This window comes from Heptranchias perlo, chromosome 3 (genome assembly GCF_035084215.1).
Source record: "Heptranchias perlo isolate sHepPer1 chromosome 3, sHepPer1.hap1, whole genome shotgun sequence".
NCBI lineage: Eukaryota > Metazoa > Chordata > Chondrichthyes > Hexanchiformes > Hexanchidae > Heptranchias > Heptranchias perlo.
Window position 1 is genome coordinate 82,894,190 of NC_090327.1, and position 19,484 is coordinate 82,913,673.

The 19,484-nt window shown below is 44.1% G+C and overlaps 1 protein-coding gene across 1 annotated transcript in view; it reads left to right on the forward strand.

The window, feature by feature from the left end:
* The window catches only part of LOC137308418 (early endosome antigen 1-like), a 498,139-nt gene that overhangs the window by 195,308 nt on the left and 283,347 nt on the right, over positions 1–19,484 (forward strand). The window contains exons 11-12 of the mRNA XM_067977151.1: positions 95–262; positions 12,577–12,756. Of these exons, the coding sequence (XP_067833252.1) occupies positions 95–262; positions 12,577–12,756 (348 nt within the window). The remainder of the gene's footprint in view (positions 1–94; positions 263–12,576; positions 12,757–19,484) is intronic.

A 19,484-nucleotide genomic window follows, 5' to 3' on the forward strand; every position in this document is an offset into this window, starting at 1 on the left:
GCCGTTTCTCACATCAGCTTTATCCTTTTGAGACCAATGTTAGCTTGTAAATTATTTTTATGATGGAAGTTGGCTGTCATTTTTCTTCTTACAGGTGGCTCAGTGTGAAGAAACAATTAAAAATTTGCAAATGGAATTATCTTCATTACATTCAGTGCAAGAATTGGACAATAAGACCATTACCCATAAGAACCAGATTATTAATGAGCTACAGCAAGAGAGTGATTCACTGAAACAGAAATTGAAAGAAGCACAATGCAAGGTGTGACGATATTTAATAACTATGTTTGTATTACATTAAATATCTATGTCTTATGTTAAAAATCTTACATTGTATACACACTTCCTGTCCTTTTTCTTTTATTCCTTCATGGGATGTGGGCGTCGCTGGTGAGGCCAGCATTTATTGCCCATCCCTAATTGCCCTTGAGAAGGTGGTGGTGAGCCGCCTTCTTGAACCGCTGCAGTCCGTGTGGTGAAGGTTCTCCCACAGTGCTGTTAGGAAGGGAGTTCCAGAATTTTGACCCAGCAGCAATGAAGGAACGGCGATATATTTCCAAGTCGGGATGGTGTGTGACTTGGAGGGGAACGTGCATGTGGTGTTGTTCCCATGTACCTGCTGCTCTTCTCCTTCTAGGTGGTAGAGGTCGCGGGTTTGGGAGGTGCTGTCGAAGAAGTCTTGGGGAGTTGCTGCAGTGCATCCTGTGGATGGTACACACTGCAGCCACTGTGTGCCGGTGGTGAAGGGAGTGAATGTTTAGGGTGGTGGATGGGGTGCCAATCAGGCGGGCTGCTTTGTCCTGGATGGTGTCGAGCTTCTTGAGTGTTGTTGGAGCTGCACTCATCCAGGCAAGTGGAGAGTATTCCATCACACTCCTGACTTGTGCCTTGTAGAGAGTGGAAAGGCTTTGGGGAGTCAGGAGGTGAGTCACTTGCCGCAGAATACCCAGCCTCTGACCTGCTCTCGTAGCCACAGTAGATATATGGCTGGTCCAGTTAAGTTTCTGGTCAATGGTGACCCCCAGGATGTTGATGGTGGGGGATTCGGCGATGGTAATACCATTGAATGTCAAGGGGAGGTGGTTAGACTCTCTCTTGTTGGAGATGGTCATTGCCTGGCACTTATCTGGCGCAAATGTTACTTGCCACTTATCAGCCAAAGCCTGGATGTTGTCCAGGTCTTGCTGCATGCGGGCTCGGACTGCTTCATTATTTGAGGGGTTGCGAATGGAACTGAACACTGTGCAATCATCAGGGAATATCCCCATTTCTGACCTTATGATGGAGGGAAGGTCATTGATGAAGCAGCTGAAGATGGTTGGGCCTAGGACACTACCCTGAGAAACTCCTGCAGCAATGTCCTGAGGCTGAGATGATTGGCCTCCAACAACCACTACCATCTTCCTTTATGCTAGGTATGACTCCTGCCACTGGAGAGTTTTCACCCTGATTCCCATTGACTTCAATTTTACTTGGGCTTCTTGGTGCCACACTCGGTCAAATGCTGCCTTGATGTCAAGGGCAGTCACTCTCACTTCCCCTCTGAAATTCAGCTCTTTTGTCCATGTTTGGACCAAGGCTGTAATGAGGTCTGGAGCCGAGTGGTCCTGGCGGAAGCCAAACTGAGCATCGGTGAGCAGGTTATTGGTGAGTAAGTGCCGCTTGATAGCACTGTCGACGACACTTTCCATCACTTTACTGATGATTGAGAGTAGACTGATGGGGCGGTAATTGGCCGGATTGGATTTGTCCTGCTTTTTGTGGACAGGAAATACCTGAGCAATTTTCTACATTGTCGGGTAGATGCCAGTGTTGTAGCTCTACTGGAACAGCTTGGCTAGAGGCGCAGCTAGTTCTGGAGCACAAGTCTTCAGCACTACAGCTGGGATGTTGTCGGGGCCCATAGCCTTTGCTGCATCCAGTGCACTCAGCCCTTTCTTGATATCATGTGGAGTGAATTGAATTGGCTGAAGACTGGCTTCTGTGATGGTGGGGATATCGGGAGGAGGCCGAGATGGATCATCCACTCGGCACTTCTGGCTGAAGATGGTTGCAAACGCTTCAGCCTTGTCTTTTGCACTCACGTGCTGAACTCCGCCATCATTGAGGATGGGGATGTTTGCAGAGCCTCCTCCTCCCGTTAGTTGTTTAATTGTCCACCACCATTCACGACTGGATGTGGCAGGACTGCAGAGCTTTGATCTGATCCGTTGGTTGTGGAATCGCTTAGCTCTGTCTATAACATGTTGCTTCCGCTGTTTAGCATGCATGTAGTCCTGAGTTGTCGCTTCACCAGGTTGGCACCTCATTTTTAGGTACGCCTGGTGCTGCCACTGGCATGCTCTTCTACACTCCTCATTGAACCATGTTTGATCCCCTGGCTTGTTGGTAATGGTAGAGTGAGGAATATGCCGGGCCATGAGGTTACAGATTGTGCTGGAATACAATTCTACTGCTGCTAGATGGCCCACACTGCCTCATGGATGCCCAGTTTTGAGCTGCTAGATCTGTTCTGAATCTATCCCATTTAGCACGGTGGTAGTGCCACACAACATGTTGGATGGTGTTCTCAGTGCGAAGATGGGACTTCGTCTCCATTAGGACTGTGCGGTGGTCACTCCTACCAATACTGTCATGGACAGATGCATTTGCGACAAATAGATTGGTGAGGACGAGGTCAAGTAAGTTTTTCCCTCGTGTTGGTTCGCTCACCACCTGCCGCAGGCCCAGTCTGGCAACTATGTCCTTCAGGACTCGGCCAGCTCGGTCAGCAGTGGTGCTACCGAGCCACTCTTGGTGATGGACATTGAAGTCCCCCACCCAGAGTACATTTTGTGCCCTTGCTACCCTCACTGCTTCCTCCAAGTGGTGCTCAACATGGAGGAGGACTGATTCATCAGCTGAGGGAGGACGGTAGGTGGTAATCAGCAGGAGGTTTCCTTGCCCATGTTTGACCTGATGCCATGAGATTTCATGGGGTCCAGAGTCAATGTTGAGGACTCCCAGGGCCACCCCCTCCTGACTGTATATAACTTTACCGCCACCTCTGGTCGGTCTGTCCTGCCGGTGGGACAGGACATACCCAGGGATGGTGATGGAAGAGTCTGGGACGTTGGCTGTTAGGTATGATTCTGTGAGTATGGCGATGTCAGGCTGTTGCTTGACTAGTCTGTGGGACAGCTCTCCCAATTTTGGCACAAGTCCCCAGATGTTAGTGAGGAGGACTTTGCAGGGTCGACTGGGCTTGGTTTGCCATTGTCGTGTCCGGTGCCTAGTGGTCCGTCTGGTTTTATTCTTGTTATGACTTTTCGTCGTGAGATTTTACAACTGAGTGGCTTGCTCGGCCATTTCAGAGGGCAATTAAGAATCAACCACATTGCTGTGGGTCTGGAGTCACATTTCGGCTGGACCAGGTAAGGACGGCAGGTTTCCTTCCCTAAAGGACATTAGTGAACCAGATGGGTTTTTACGACAATTCGGTAGTTTCATGGCCACCATTATTGATACTAATATTTTAATTCCAGATTTTTATTTAATTAATTGAATTTGAATTTGCCAGCTGCCGTGGCGGGATTTGAACTCATGACTCTGGATTTTTAGTCTAGGTCTCTGGATTATTAGTCCAGTAACATAACCACTATGCTACCGTACCTGTGTAAGCTTACTTTCTATTATCCAAACTATTGGTCACACTTCCATGCCAACTTTTGCCATTCTAAATTTTTGTGTCCACATTTGCTATCCAATTTTATTGTGTAAACTATTGCTGGTCACAGTGGCCTGGAATTTCCTCAGAGCTGCTTTTTAAAAATTCTTTCTTGGGATGTGGGCGTCACTGGCAAGGCCAGCATTTATTGCCCATCCCTAATTGCCCTTGAGAATGTGGTGGTGAGCCACCTTCTTGAACCACTGCAATCCGAGTGGTGAAGGTTCTCCCAGAGTGCTGTTAGGTAGGGAGTTCCAGGATTTTGACCCAGCAACTATGAAGGAATGGCGATATATTTCCAAGTCGGGGTGGTGTGTGACTTGGAGGGGAACGTGCAGGTGGTATTGTTCCCATGTGCCTGCTGCCCTTGTCCTTCTAGGTGGTAGAGGTCGCGGGTTTGGGAGGTGCTGTCGAAGAAACCTTGGCGAGTTGCTTCAGTGCATCCTGTAGATGGTACACAACGCAGCCAAGGTGCACTTGTGGTGAAGGGAGTGAATGTTTAGGGTAGTGTATGGGGTGCCAATCAGCGGGCTGCTTTGTCCTGGATGGTGTTGAGCTTCTTGAGTGTTGTTGGAGCTGCAATCATACAGGCAAGTGGAGACTATTCCATCAAACTCCTGACTTGTGCCTTGTAGATGGTGGAAAGTCTTTGGGGTGTCAGGAGGTGAGTCACTCGCCGCAGAATACCCAGCCTCTGACCTACTCATGTCGGCACAGTATTTATGTGGCTCGTCCAATTAAGTTTCTGGTCAATGGTGACCCCCAGGATGTTGATGGTGGAGGATTCGGCGATGGTAATGCTGTTGAATGTCAAGGGGAGGTGGTTAGACTTTCTCTTGTTGGAGATGGTCATTGTCTGGTGCGAATGTTACCTGCCACTTATGAGCCCAAGCCTGGATGTTGTCCAGGTCTTGCTGCATGCGGGCACAGACTGCTTCGTTATCTGAGGGGTTGCGAATGGAACTGAACACTGTGCAATCATCTGGGAATATCCCCATTTCTGACCTTATGATGGAGGGAAGGTCATTGTTGAAGCAGCTGAAGATGGTTGGTCCTAGGACACTGCCCTGAGGAATTCCTGCAGCATTGTCTGTTGCCGCTCCTCTGCCGTAGCTTTACTGGAATTGCGGCGGAAACCCCGTTTACATGTGTAAACGGAATTTCCGCCACAATTCTTGCAAAGTTACGGTGGCATAGCAGGACCAGCTCCGAGAAAATTCCGGGTCTGTGCAATTACAAGCTTGGCCACTCAGTGGCACTGTATTAACTTGTCCCACAAATCATTCAAAATGCTTTCTGAACAAAATGTTCTGTGCCATTTCTCTTCTCAGTAATTGGAATTTCTGATGTCTAAAATAAGGCTTCAAACATTAAATTTTAAAATTTACATATTTTGTATCAACATTATTAAATATACCCATTGAATTGCCTTTTGTGTCTTTTAATGCCCTCATTAAAGTTTTTATTTGAAGCCAAAATCTCCCAAACACCTGGGCTTGATTTTAATATATTTTGCCCAGAGCTGTGATTCTGTAAGCAGAATGTAGATTTTATAGTTTGAGCAAGTGCAGTGTTCCCAATTTGTCAGCATGCAAATGTACCATTTAATCAGCTGACCTGTTGGAATATTTTTCTTTAGTTTCTAGTAAATTCTGCCCAACTGTTTTTCAGAATTATTTGATGAAAAGTTAGTGGATACACTTCAAAAGCTTAATTCACAAAAGATTTTCATTTTTTAGTAACAGAGAAGCTGTTTGTTTGTCTGTGTTAGTGAGAAAAAAAGACACACGTTATAGCTATTGTTTTGTGTTCGATAAAGCGTATTAAACTGAGACATTATCCTGGTTGTTTTGTAGAATTATGCCGCTGATGCCCTCTGGTGCTGACTTCAGTCCTCCTCATCTTACTTGGCGTTTCAGCTTAGAAACATTGAAACATAGAAAATAGGAGCAATAGTAGGCCATTCGGCCCTTTGAGCCTGCTCCGCCATTCAATATGGTCATGGCTGATCCTTTATCTCAATACCATATTCCTGCTCTCTCCCCATGCCCCCGATGCCTTTTGTGTCCAGAAATCTATCTAGCTCCTTCTTGAATATATTCAGTGACTTGGCCTCCACAGCCTTCTGTGGTAGAGAATTCCACAGGTTTACCTCCCTCTGAGTGTAGAAATTTCTCCTCATCTCAGTCCTGAATGTCCTACCCAGTTTCCTGAGACTGTGACCCCTCGTTCTGGATCCCCCAGCCAGAGGAAACATCCTCCCTGCATCCAGTCTGTCTAGCCCTGTCAGAATTTTATATGTTCAAATGAGATCCCCTCTCATTCTTCTAAACTCGAGTGAATACAGGCCTAGCCGACCCAATCTCTCCTCATACGACAGTCCTGCCATCCCAGGAATCAGTCTGGTGAACCTTCGCTGTACTCCCTCTATGGCAAGTGTATCCTTTCTTAGGTTAGGAGACCAAAACTGCACACAATACTCCAGGTGTGGTCTCACCAAGGCCCTGTATAACTGCAGTAAGACATCCTTGCTCCTATACTCAAAGGCTCTTGCAATGAAGGCCAACATACCATTTGCCTTCCTAACTGCTTGCTGCACCTGCATGTTTGCTTTCAGTGACTGGTGTACAAGGACACCCAGATCCCTTTGTACATCAATATTTCCCAATCTATCACTATTTAAATAATACTCTGCCTTTCTGTTTTTCCTTCCGAAGTGGATAACTTCACATTTATCCACATTATGCTGCATCTGCCATGTATTTGCCCACTCACTCAACTTGCCTAAATCGCCTTGAAGCCTCTTTGCATCCTCCTCACAACTCACAATCCCACTTAGTTTTGTGTTGTCAGCAAACTTGGAAATATTACATTTGGTTCCCTCATCCAAATCATTGATATATATTGTGAATAGCTGGGGCCCAAGCACTGATCACTGCAGTACCCCACTAGTCACTGCCTGCCACCCCGAAAAAGACCCATTTATTCCTACTCTCTGTTTCCTGTCTGTTAACCAATTTTCAATCCATGCCAGTATATTACCCCCAATCCCATGTGCTTTAATTTTGCACATTAACCTCTTATGTGGGACTTTATCAAAGGCCTACTGAAAATCCAAATAAACCACATCTACTGGTTCTCCCTTATCTATTCTACCAGTTACATCCTCAAAAAACTCCAGTAGGTTTGTCAAACATTATTTTCCTTTCATAAATCGATTTGACTTTGTCTAATCCTGTTGATATTTTCTAAGTGTCCTGTCATCACATCCTTTATAATAGACTCTAGCATTTTCCCTAACTACTGATGTTAGACTAACCGGCCTGTAGTTCCCTGTTTTCTCTCTCCCTCCTTTTTTAAATAGTGGGGTTACATTTGCCACCCTCCACTCTGCAGGAACTGTTCCATAATCTATCGAATTTTGGAAGATGACAACTAATGCATCCACTATTTCCATGGCTACCTCTTTTAGTACTTTGGGATGCAGATTATCAGGCCCTGGGGATTTATCGGCTTTCAGTCCCATTAATTTCTCCAGCACTATTTTTTTACTAATACTAATTTCCTTTAATTCCTCCTTCTCACTAGTCCCTTGGTTCCCTCACATTTCTGGGAAGTTATTTGCGTCCTCTTCCATGAAGACAGACCAAAGTATTTATTTAATTGCTCTGCCATTTCCCTGTTCCCCATTATAAATTCTCCAGTTTCTGTCTGTAAGGGATCTACATTTGTCTTCACTAATCTTTTTTCTTTTTACATGCTTGCAGAAGCTTTTACAGTCCACTTTTATGTTCCTTGCAAGTTTACTCTCATACTCTATTTTTCCCCTCTTAATCAATCTCTTGGTCCTTTTTTGCTGAATTCTAAACTGCTTCCAATCCTCAGGCTTGCTACTTATTCTGGCAACCTTATATGATTCCTCTTTGGATCTAATACTACCCTTAATGTCTTTTGTTAGCCATGGTTGGGCTGCATTTCCTTTTGTGTTTTTGCGCCAGAAAGGAATGTATAATTGTTGCAATTAATGCATTCATTCCATAAATGTTAGCCATTGTCTATCCACCGTCATGCCTTTTAATGAAGCTTCCCAATCTATCATGGCCAACTCACTCCTCATACCTTTGTAGTTTCCTTTGTTTAGATTTAGGCCCCTAGTTTTGGATTGGACTACTTCACTTTCCATCTTAATGAAGAATTCTATCATGATATGTTCGCTGTTCCCTAAAGAACCCCGCACAGTAAGATTATTAATTAACCCCTTCTCATTCCAATCTAGGATAGCCTGTTCCCTGGTTGGCTCCTCAACGTACTGGTCTAAAGAACCATCTCATACACACTCCAGGAATTCATCCTCCACAGTATTATTGCTAATTTGGGTTTGGCCAGTCTATATGCAGATTAAAGTTACCCATGATTACTGTAGAACCCTTGTTACATGCATCTCTAATTCCCTGTTTGTTCCCATCCCCTACATTACCACAACTGTTTGGAGGCCTATAGACAACTCCCACCAGTATTTTCTGCCCCTTGGTGCTTCTTAACTCCACCCAGACTGATTCTACATCTTGATTTTTTGAGCCAATATCCTTTCTCACTATTGCTCTGATTTCATCCTTTACTAACAACGCCACCCCACCTCCTTTTTCTTTTTGCCTGTCCTTCCTAAATATCAAATACCCTTGGATATTCAGCTCCCAGCCTTGGTCACCCTGCAGTCATGTCTCTGTAATTGCTATTGTATCATATCCATTTAAATCTATTTGCGCTGTTAATTCATCTACCTTATTTCGAATGCTTCGTGCATTCAGATACAGTGCCATTAGATTTGTCTTTTTAACATTTTTAGTTATGTTAACATTTTTTTGTGCTATGGCCCTATTTGTCTTTTTACCATTTTTTCTTACCCGGACCCTATTCGTTGTCTTTTGTTTGTACGCTCTGTCCCTTCCTGACACAATCTGGTTACCCTTACCCCAATCACTTTCCTGCACTGCTTCTTTGACTTTTCTCTTTAGCATTCTAGATTTCTCTCCACCGGGACCCTCCCTCTGCTTATTTAGTTTAATGATGTGGAGATGCCGGTGATGGACTGGGGTTGACAATTGTAAACAATTTTACAACACCAAGTTATAGTCCAGCAATTTTATTTTAAATTCACAAGCTTTCACATCGTTCACCTGACGAAGGAGGAAGCCTCCGAAAGCTTGTGAATTTAAAATAAAATTGCTGGACTATAACTTGGTGTTGTAAAATTGTTTACAATTATTTAGTTTAAAGCCCTATCTACCTCCCTAGTTATTCGATTCGCTAGAACTCTAGTCCCAGCATGGTTCAGGTGTAGTCTGTCCCAACGGAACAGCTCTCTCTTTCCCCAATACTGGTGCCACTGCCCCGCGAATTGAAACCCACTTCTCCCACACCAATCTTTGAGCCACGCATTCATCTCTGATCTTCCCTGTGCCAATTTGCTCGTGGCTCAGGTAATAATCCAGAGATTATTACCTTTGTGGTTCTGCTTTTTAATTTAATCCCTAGCTGCTCAAACTCTCACAACAGAACCTTTTTCTTAGTCCTACCTATATTGTTGGTACCTACGTGGACCATGACAACTGGATCCTCCCCCTCCCGCTCCAAATTGTTCCCCAGCCCTGAGGAGATGTCCTTAACCCTGGCACCGGGTAGGCAACATAGCCTTCGGGACTCATGCTCCTGGCTGCAGCTTCCAGTAATACGCCGAATCCCCACTGAGTCAGGGAAGTGGAATCTTTGAGTATAGGGCATCCGCATCCCAGAGCTGCTCCCTGATTACATTGGACTTGTGAGGGAGGGGTTAAGGTTCTGTGCCTTACACGCTGGACTGGGTCTCTGTTATTTTCTTGTGAGTTCCTCCAGACTCCCACTAGAGCTGTGGTGGGAGTCCGGCAGTATCTCCAGGAAGTTTGCAGCCCTTGTCTTTCCTCTTCCTAATGTGAGTTGATTTTCAAAAAAAAAATCTGTTGAATTTTGAAGCAAACATAAAGGTGCCAATTTTCACTGGGACAATCAGTGATAATGGGACAGTAAGGGCCTCAAAATGGGGTCAGTAGACTTATCGCTCTATTAATGCCAACGCTCTGGACTCCACCAATTTGAAAATGGGGCCTACCCCTGGGCGGCCGGAGGATGTTCCTGTAACAGATGGTAGTCTTCTTTTCCATGCAAAGTGAGGTCCTAATTACGTAGTTAGGACCTCAATTCTAATTTCAAGGGACACATGGGTGAAGCTTGCGACGCGAATGCTCTGTCCATGTGTACTGGAGCTCTGATCAGGAAATGGACAGAAAAAAAATTAAATTGTATTTTTGTGGAGCTGGGAGGAGCTTCCCCCCACCAACCTGATGACCTACCTGCCAGTCTCTGCCGGCTTCCCAGCTGGCCGACATTCCTGATGCCGAGGACCAATGAGTTGCTTCGAGATGCCTGTTTAGTGTCTGCAGCTTGCATGTCATGTTCAAATGAGGCTAGAGTCTCAAAATCATGGCGGTCTCTTCGCCACTGGCACGGATGGCCGCCCAAAAGTTAAATTCAGCCCCAAAGTGTCAAGTTATCACCTGTGTTATTTTAAGAGAACAGGTAGACATTCTAATTGGTGTCACCTGTGAGACAGGCAGAAAACAGAGACAGAATCAGTAAATAAAAACAAGCGTGTTGAATTTGCACAGCAGACAGAAATCCTCTAATTCTCAAGGGCAATTAGGGATGGGCAATAAATGCCGGCCTCGCCAGCGACACCCACATCCCATGAACGAATAATTTTTAAAAATTATCACACGATTACCACCTGTGTTTTGTTAGGAAATGTAACCATTCTAATTACTAACAGAGGTCAAATACAGAGGCACGGGTAGAGAAAGACAGACATAAAGAATATATAATTGAAATAATCAAAGCAAAATACGCTATGATGTGTAATTGGATTTCAAGATAACTGTACTAGGAAGACCCCTTAACTGATAAGTAATCTTTTTGGAACATTTTAATCATTCATAAATTATATAGCAAATTGTGTATTAACTTTCATCACATTTAATCAGTGCTAATTCACTGAGCCAACTCCGTTAAAAAGACATTGGTTAATTATCTGGCAGGAAGTGAACTTGAAGATGATGGAATTAGATTTCGCTTTAGGTGAGTAAATAGTAATGGATCACTATGTTATGTTATTCATTATATAGATTCTGCATGGTACTTGGATCACCTTCAGTTCTTTTTTCTTCTGTCAGCAACTTTGACTTAATTCTTTTTGTATTTTTGTACAATTTTACTTATGTACTTCAAACTGGGTTTCTTGGTGTTTTTTTCCCCCTGTTGTACAAAAGATTTATTTGATCTGAGGTACTAGAAATTTCTTGCCTTACCCCGTTCCCTCCATTTTAACTGCAGCACTGAAATGTGTCAGAAAGGCACCCACTGGAAACAGGCAGGTACCTAATAAGTAAATATGTAATACCTAATAACGTCGCAGGTTCCATCAACATCCGTGGGTATGTCCTGTCCCACAGGTGGGGTACAGTGATATACAATTGGGTGGGACTGGCCCTGGGAGTCCTCAACATGGACTCCGGATTGTCTCATGGCTTCAGGTCAAACATGGGTAAGGAAACCTCCTGCTGATTACCACCTACGCTCTCCCTCAGCTGATGAATCAGTACTCTTCCATGCTGAACACCACCTGGAGGAAGCACTGAGGTTAGCAAGGGCACAGAATGTACTCTGGGTGAAGGACTTTAATGTCTATCATCAAGAGTGACTCGGTAGTGCTACCACTGACTGAGCTGGCCGAGTCCTGAAAGATAGCTGTCAGACTGGGCTTGCGGCAGGTGGTGAGAGAACAAACACGAGGGAACGATCTGCTTGATCTCGGTCTCACCAATCTACCTGTCGCAGATGTCTGTCCATGACAGTATTGGTCGGAGTGACCACCGCACAGTCCTTGTGGAAACGAAGTCCCGTCTTAACACTGAGCACATCCTCCATCAGGTTGTGTGGCACTACCACCATGCTAAATGGGATAGATTCACAACAGATCTATCAACTCAAATCTGGACATCTGTGAGGCGCTGTGGACCATCAGCAGCAGCAGAATTGTATTCCACCACAATCTGTAACCTCATGGCCTGACATATCCTTCACTTCTCCATCATCATCAAGCCAGATGACCAGCCGTGTTTCAATGAGCAGAGTAGAAGAGCATGCCAGGAGCAGCACCAGGTGTACCTGAAAATGAAGTGCCAACCTGGTGAAACTACAACACAGGACTACATGCATGCTAAACAGCGGAAGCAGCATGCTATAGACAGAACTAAGCAATCCCACAACCAACGGATCACATCAAAGCTCTGCAAAGCAGCCCATTTGTTATTTGTTTCTAAGGATACTAATTGTTTAGCAGGGCTTCGTTGTGTTATAATTATTTTCATTTTTAAGTAACTAGGTCAAATATTAACAAATCACTTTGACTTATTTTTACTGTATTACAGTAAAATGCATTATTGTATTTATAAACTAGTTATATATTCATTACTATCAATCCTGAAGATTCCGGGCAGGTTTTCTAACTTCAGAAGGCAGTAAATCTGTGGAGCTCTGCATAGAAACTTTTGCTAACTTTTGCTGCGTTTAAAAGAAGGTTGTCAGTGATGTAATAAGAGGAAATCATAGATAAATGGCCTGGAGTCTGTTAGAAGGACTGATCTCCTCCTAATTACATCTCTTATCTTAACAGTACTTTGTGGGATGTTACTTTATTTCAACATCAACCACAACTAAGGGTGAATAATATACTTTTTAAACCAAATTATTATGAAAATACAATTTTTGTTTTATTTTAGATGAATGACAGTGAAGGACAAGTTAACACCCTGGGCTTGGAAGTAAACATGTTGAAGATGAGATTGGTGGAAAAGACTGATCTGGCTCAAAACCTGGAAGATCAAATTCTGAAACAGCAGGAGGTCTTAATCAGAGCAAGTGAAACTCTCAGAGATACCAAGAAGGCAGCTGGTAATAAGGTAACAACTATCATGAATCAGGAGGAATGCATCTCCAAATCAAAGCAGGGATCCTGATTTGGGGGAAGATTTGCAGGATGAGCTGTTCCTGAATATAGGAGGCAATAGTTAGCATCAGTGATTTAAAGTCCATACCCACAGCCCACAGCACACATAAAACCAATATCCTTTTCAGTTGACCTATGTATACAAGAGGATAAATTCAGTGATCCCACACTCCCAGCAGGGAGTCACATTGGCTAGAGATAGGGCTACAACACTGTAGACCTAATTCTCCCATCTGCGCTGTCTTTGAGCATGGCTGGGAGCATGACATTGACCCTTATGTTTAAAAACTATAGTAAAATAAGACACATGAATTTAGTATTCATAGCTATAATATAAAATAACTAACAAATAAATTTTATCTTTGGCTTTTGACAAATGTTTATTTGTTCAATTCATTCAACTTTCAGATACAAATGAAAAGGTTAACATCCAAAATGGAGTAGATCCCTTTAAGATTTGACATCGTAAAGTGGCATTACAGCGGCTCGGTTTTCCCCCACCACATGTTGTATAAGCCTCATTCTGGGAGCATACTTTAACTCTTTTTCTTCCATTACTGACAGCACTTCCACTATGGTCGGGACAAAAAGTTCATAAAACAACACTTACATAGTTACTACACATTGAAAACTTGGCCTTTTACTAGTCAATCCCTCATATCATTCTACATGGGGCAGGGGGGGGGGGGGGGTTATGGGTAATATTCAACTTTGGTGCAAATTGGGCGATAGCAGATTGGCCATCCACTACACAACTCGCGGGGGTGTTTGCTAGTACTGTTGGGGAAGGTTTAAACTAGAGTGGCAGGGGGATGGGAACCTGAGCGGGGAGTCAGAACGGAGTAAAGTTGAGAGCAGCAAGAGAGGGGAAGACCCAGGGGAAATTTACAATACAAATAGTACAAACAGTTGTTCAAGAACAAGTGAAAGGGAAAAGCGTAGAGCAGCGGAAAGAAAGTGTACTTTAGGCACGACAGATAAAGTAAAAACTGGAAGGCGTAAGGCGATTAACCCAGCATCAAAGCTGAAGGTCAGGCTAGGGTGTGTGGCCCAACTAAGAGTTCTATATACAAATGCACGGAGTATAAGGAATAAATTAAATGAATTGCAGGTTCAAATTCAAATTGGAGGGTATGACATGATAGCTATTACTGAGACGTGGCTGCAGGATGGTCAGGATTGGGAACTAAATATACCGGGTTATAAGGTCTACAGGAGAGATAGGGAAAATGGAAGAGGGGGAGGAGTAGCCTTAACGATTAGAGATGAAATCACTTCAATGATAAAGGGGGATATAACGAGAGGTAAGCAGCCAACAGAGACCTTATGGGTTGAATTGAGAAATAGGAAAGGATCTAAGACTATAGTGGGAGTTGTATATAGGAGGCCTGGCAGCAGCTCTGAAGTGCTAGATTGTATAAATGCAGAGATTAGACAAGCGTGTAAGAAAGGCATAGTGGTCTTAATGGGGGACTTTAACCTTCACATAGATTGGGAAAAGCAGACTAGCAACTGTCAGAAAGATAGTGAATTTCTTGAGTGTGTCCGGGATAGTTTTCTACAGCAGCATGTACTAGAGGCAACAAGGGGGGCAAGCCATACTAGATTTAGTAATGAGGAATGAACCAGATTTAGTTAACGGCTTAACTGTGCGTGAACATCTATCCAATAGTGATCATAACATGATCGAGTTCAATGTGGTGTTTGAAAGGGTAAAAAGTGCATCAGCTGCTAAGATTCTAGACTTGGGCAAGGCCGACTTCAATGGGATGAGACAGGGACTGTCCACAGTAAACTGGGCAAATCTGTTAATGGGTAAAACGACTGATGATCAGTGGGAAATGTTTAAAGAAACATTTAACGTGATACAGAATCGGTTTATACCCCTGAGAGGCAAGAACTCTACTTGCCAAAAAAAAAAGCCATGGACAACTAAAGAGGTAAGAGACAGTATAAGACATAAGGAAAGGGCATGCAAAAAGGCAAAAAATGGCACAGATCCTGGCGAATGGGAAAGATACAAAGATCAACAAAGGGTCACAAAACAGATAGTAAGGGCTACAAAAAGAGAGTATGAAAAGAAACTCGCAAGGGATATCAAAACCAATATGAAGAACTTTTATAGTTATATTAGGAAAAAGAGGGTGGTCAGGAGCAGTGTTGGCCCCTTAAAAACTGAAAGTGGGGATATTGTCATTGACAATGGGGAAATGGCGGACATGTTGAACAATTACTTTGCGTCAGTATTCACAGTAGAAAAAGAGGATAGCATGCCGGAAATCCCAAGAAAACTTATATTGAATCGGGGACAGGGACTCGATAAAATTAACATAAGTAAAGCAACAGTAATGAAGAAAATAATAGCACTAAAGAGTGACAAATCCCCAGGATCAGATGGTTTCCATCCCAGGGTTTTAAAGGAAGTAGGTGAGCACATTGTGGGTGCCCTAACTATAATCTTTCAAAGATCTCTAGATTCAGGAACTGTCCCTCTAGATTGGAAAATTGCACATGTCACTCCGCTTTTTAAGAAAGGAGAGAGAGGGAAACCAGTGAATTATAGACCAGTTAGCCTAACATCTGTTGTGGGGAAAATGCTGGAGTCTATAATTAAGGATAGGGTGACTGAACATCTCAAGAATTTTCAGTTAATCAGAGAGAGCCAGCATGTATTTGTGAAAGGTAGGTCGTGCCTGACAAACCTGATTGAATTTTTTGAAGAGGTGACTAAAGTAGTGGACAGGGGAATGTCAATGGATGTTATTTATATGGACTTCCAGAAGGCATTTGATAAGGTCCCACATAAGAGACTGTTAGCTGAGATAGAAGCCCATGGAATCGAGGGAAAAGTACAGACTTGGTTAGTAAATTGGCTGAGCGAAAGGCGACAGAGAGTAGGGATAATGGGTAGGTACTCACATTGGCAGGATGTGACTAGTGGAGTCCCGCAGGGATCTGTCTTGGGGCCTCAATTATTCACAATATTTATTAACGACTTAGATGAAGGCATAGAAAGTCTCATATCTAAGTTTGCCGATGACACAAAGATTGGTGGCATTGTACGCTGTGTAGATGAAAACATAAAATTACAAAGGGATATTGATAGATTAGGTGAATGGGCAAAACTGTGGCAAATGGAATTCAATGCAGACAAATGTGAGGTCATCCACTTTGGATCAAAAAAGGATAGAACAGGGTACTTTCTAAATGGTAAAAAGTTAAAAACAGTGGATGTCCAAAGGGACTTAAGGGTTCAGGTACATTGATCATTGAAGTGTCATGAACAGGTGCAGAAAATAATCAAGAAGGCAAATGGAATGCTGGCCTTTATATTTAGAGGACGAGAGTACAAGGGGGCAGAAGTTATGCTGCAGCTGTACAAAACCCTGGTTAGACCGCACCTGGAGTACTGTGAGCAGTTCTGGGCACTGCACCTGCGGAAGGACATATTGGCCTTGGAGGGAGTGCAGCGTAGGTTTACTAGAATGATACCCAGACTTCAAGGGTTAAGTTACGAGGAGAGATTACACAAATTGGGGTTGTATTCTCTAGAGTTTCGAAGGTTAAGGGGTGATCTGATCGAAGTTGATAAGATATTAAGGGGAACAAATAGGGTGGATAGAGAGAAACTATTTCCGCTGGTTGGGGATTCTAGGAGTAGGGGGCACAGTCTAAAAATTAGAGCCAGACCTTTCAGGAGTGAGATTAGAAAACATTTCTACACACAAAGGGTTGTAGAAGTTTGGAACTCTCTTCTGCAAACGGCAATTGCTACTAGCTCAATTGCTAAATTTAAATCTGAGATAGATAGCTTTTTGGCGACCAAAGGTATTAAGGGATATGGGCCAAAGACAGGTATATGGAGATAGATCACAGATCAGCCATGATCTTATCAAATGGTGTAGCAGGCACGAGGGGCTGAATGGCCTACTCCTGTTCCTATGTTCCTATTTTCCTTCCCATTAACTTCAGAGAGAATGTGACCCTCAGTGACTCCCTTTCCATCCCCTACCCCAATCACTCATGCTTCCCCATCCCCTGGCTTCCATTGCATTCCCTACCAATTTACCTTTATACAACCTCTTTCATTTCCTACACCCCCTCACACCCATTGCTACCCCTACTCACTCCCATTTAGGTTACAAGCTATCTCTTCTTTGAACTAGAAAATTTCATCAACTTTGCTTCCAATTTCCATCCTTCCATCACCTTCACGTGGTCCACCCCCGACTCTTTCCTTCCCTTCTTCGACTTCTCTATCTCAATTTCTAGGGATAGGCTGTTAATCAATATCTATTATATGCCCACCGACTCCCACAGCTATCTTGATTACACTTCCTCCCACCCCGCTTGCTGTAAGGACTCTATTCCCTTCTCCCAGTTTCCCTGTCTCCGTCGCATCTGTTCTGATATGTCTTCCATTTTCCTCAACTGAGGATTCCCCTCCACTGTAGTTGACAGGGCCCTCGACCGTTTCTGTCCTGTTTCCTGTACTTCTGCCCTCACCCGTTCCCTTCCCTCCCAGAACCATGATAGGGTCCCCCCGTCCTCACCTTCCACCACACCAGCCTCCACATTCAACATATCATCCTCCGCCATTTTCACCACCTCCAGCGCGATCCCACCACCAAACACATATTCCCCTTCCCTCCCCTTTCAGCATTCCGAAGGGACCGCCCCCTCTGCGACATCCTGGTCCACTCTTCCATCACTCCCAACACCCGCTCTCCTCCCCATGGCACCTTCCTATGCGAGCACAGGAAGTGCAACACCTGCCCCTTCACCTCCTCCCTTCCCATCGTCCAGGGCCCCAAACACTCCTTCCAGGTGAAACAGCAATTTACTTGTACATCTTTCAATTTAGTATACTGTATTCGCTGCACACAATGCGGTCTCCTCTACATTGGGGAGACCAAATGCAGATTGGGTGATCGCTTTGTTGAACACCTCTGCTCTGTCAGCAAGCGTGACCCTGACCTGCCGGTCGCTTGTCATTTTAATTCCCCGTCCCATTCCCACTCTGACCTCTCTGTCCTCGGTCTCTTGCACTGTTCCAATGAAGCTCAATGTAAGCTTAAGGAACAGCACCTCATTTTTCGTTTAGGCACTTCACAACCTCCAGACTCAACATTGATTTCAATAACTTCAGATCATAACCACTGCTCCCATTTTTTCGGATAACAAGTGCTGGTAATGGTTCTGCTGCTGCCATTTACAGCTACTCTCGACCTACATTTTTGTTTTTTAACCTGTCCCATTACCACCCTGTTTGTCTTGCATCATCATCCCTTTTGTCATTTAATCACTCTTGCACTCTACCCGAACACAGACCTTCCCTTTTGTTCTTTCCTCGCCTCCACTCCCTTCCCCCGTTTCCATGGCTCTGTACTTGCTTAAAAACTTTAACTCTCTAACATCTTCCAGTTCTGATGAAAGGTCTTTGACCTGAAACTTTAACTCTGTTTCTTTCTCCACAGATGCTACCTCACTTGCTGAGCTTTTCCAGCATTTTCTGTTTTTATTTCTTCTTTGAACTACCTGCTCATGCCCTGTATTCTCTGCACCCCTTGCTCTGCTGTTATCTGCCTGACCTTTACCCTTCCATCCACTCTCCACCACTTCCATCCGCTCCCCTGAAGGGCAGGTGTTGAGAAGCCAGAGGCCCCCTTCACATGCCCCCTACTCCTGCTTATCTGTTTGAGGAAAGGAACTGTCTGTCTGCATTTCTTTCTATTTGTGTCTTTCTGTCTGTCTGGGCTCGGTCTTAACTCCCGGACAGGAATGCGACAGAGAGAGTGGCTGGTCCGTCCGGTAGCGGATGTTTTTAATGGCTAGGCCTCATTAACAAGTCGCTTGCCAGGAAGTCAGTGGGAAGCAGCTGCCTGGCTGTTAAAGTCCGGCAGCAGGAGACCGCCGCTGGGGACCCCGGGGAACAGTCCTTGGCACAAGGTAAGTGCTCCAGGAGGGAGGGGAAGCCCAGGGCTGGGGAGGCCCAAAGACTACTCCTGTTCCGCCTGGCCCATAAGAAAATCTGTTAAAAAAAAAATTAAATAGCTCACCTTGCTGGGCTTCTTTTGGTCCTGGCTGTTGCTACTGGCAGGTTTAGCTTGGTAGAGAAGCCTCCACTGCTCCCTCGCTCAGGCCTCAAAGGATAATTGATGCTTTGAAGAGCATTCAGAGAAGATGGGAATGGACCCTGGGAGTTAGGGTTCAAAATTATAAGGAGAGACCACAGAGTTGAACTTTTTTCATTGGACAAAAAATTAAGTTGAACATAATCCGCAACTTTAAAACACTGTGGGACAAACTGGATGTAGATGTAAGCAAGCTATTTGAGTTAGAGTGTGAGCACAAGACTTGATAACACAGTTTTAAAGTTAAGCTTTAAATAAGACACGTGATTTGAGACATTCTCTTTACAGAGTAATAGATATGTGGAACAGAATCTGGGCAAACGTAGTTAATGCCGATGCAGTTAATTTCTTCAAAAAAGACAGGGATGAATATCTATTTGAGAATGATACTGGAGGTTATAAGTTTACACTGAGATGATCAGATACCCCATTAGATACAATGGGGTAGATCTTGACTTTGTGCGATAGTGTAAAACATGTGACTGCGAGTTGCACTTTGTTTTACATCTCTCCTGATTTTTATTTCCATTAACTTGGTATCATAGTA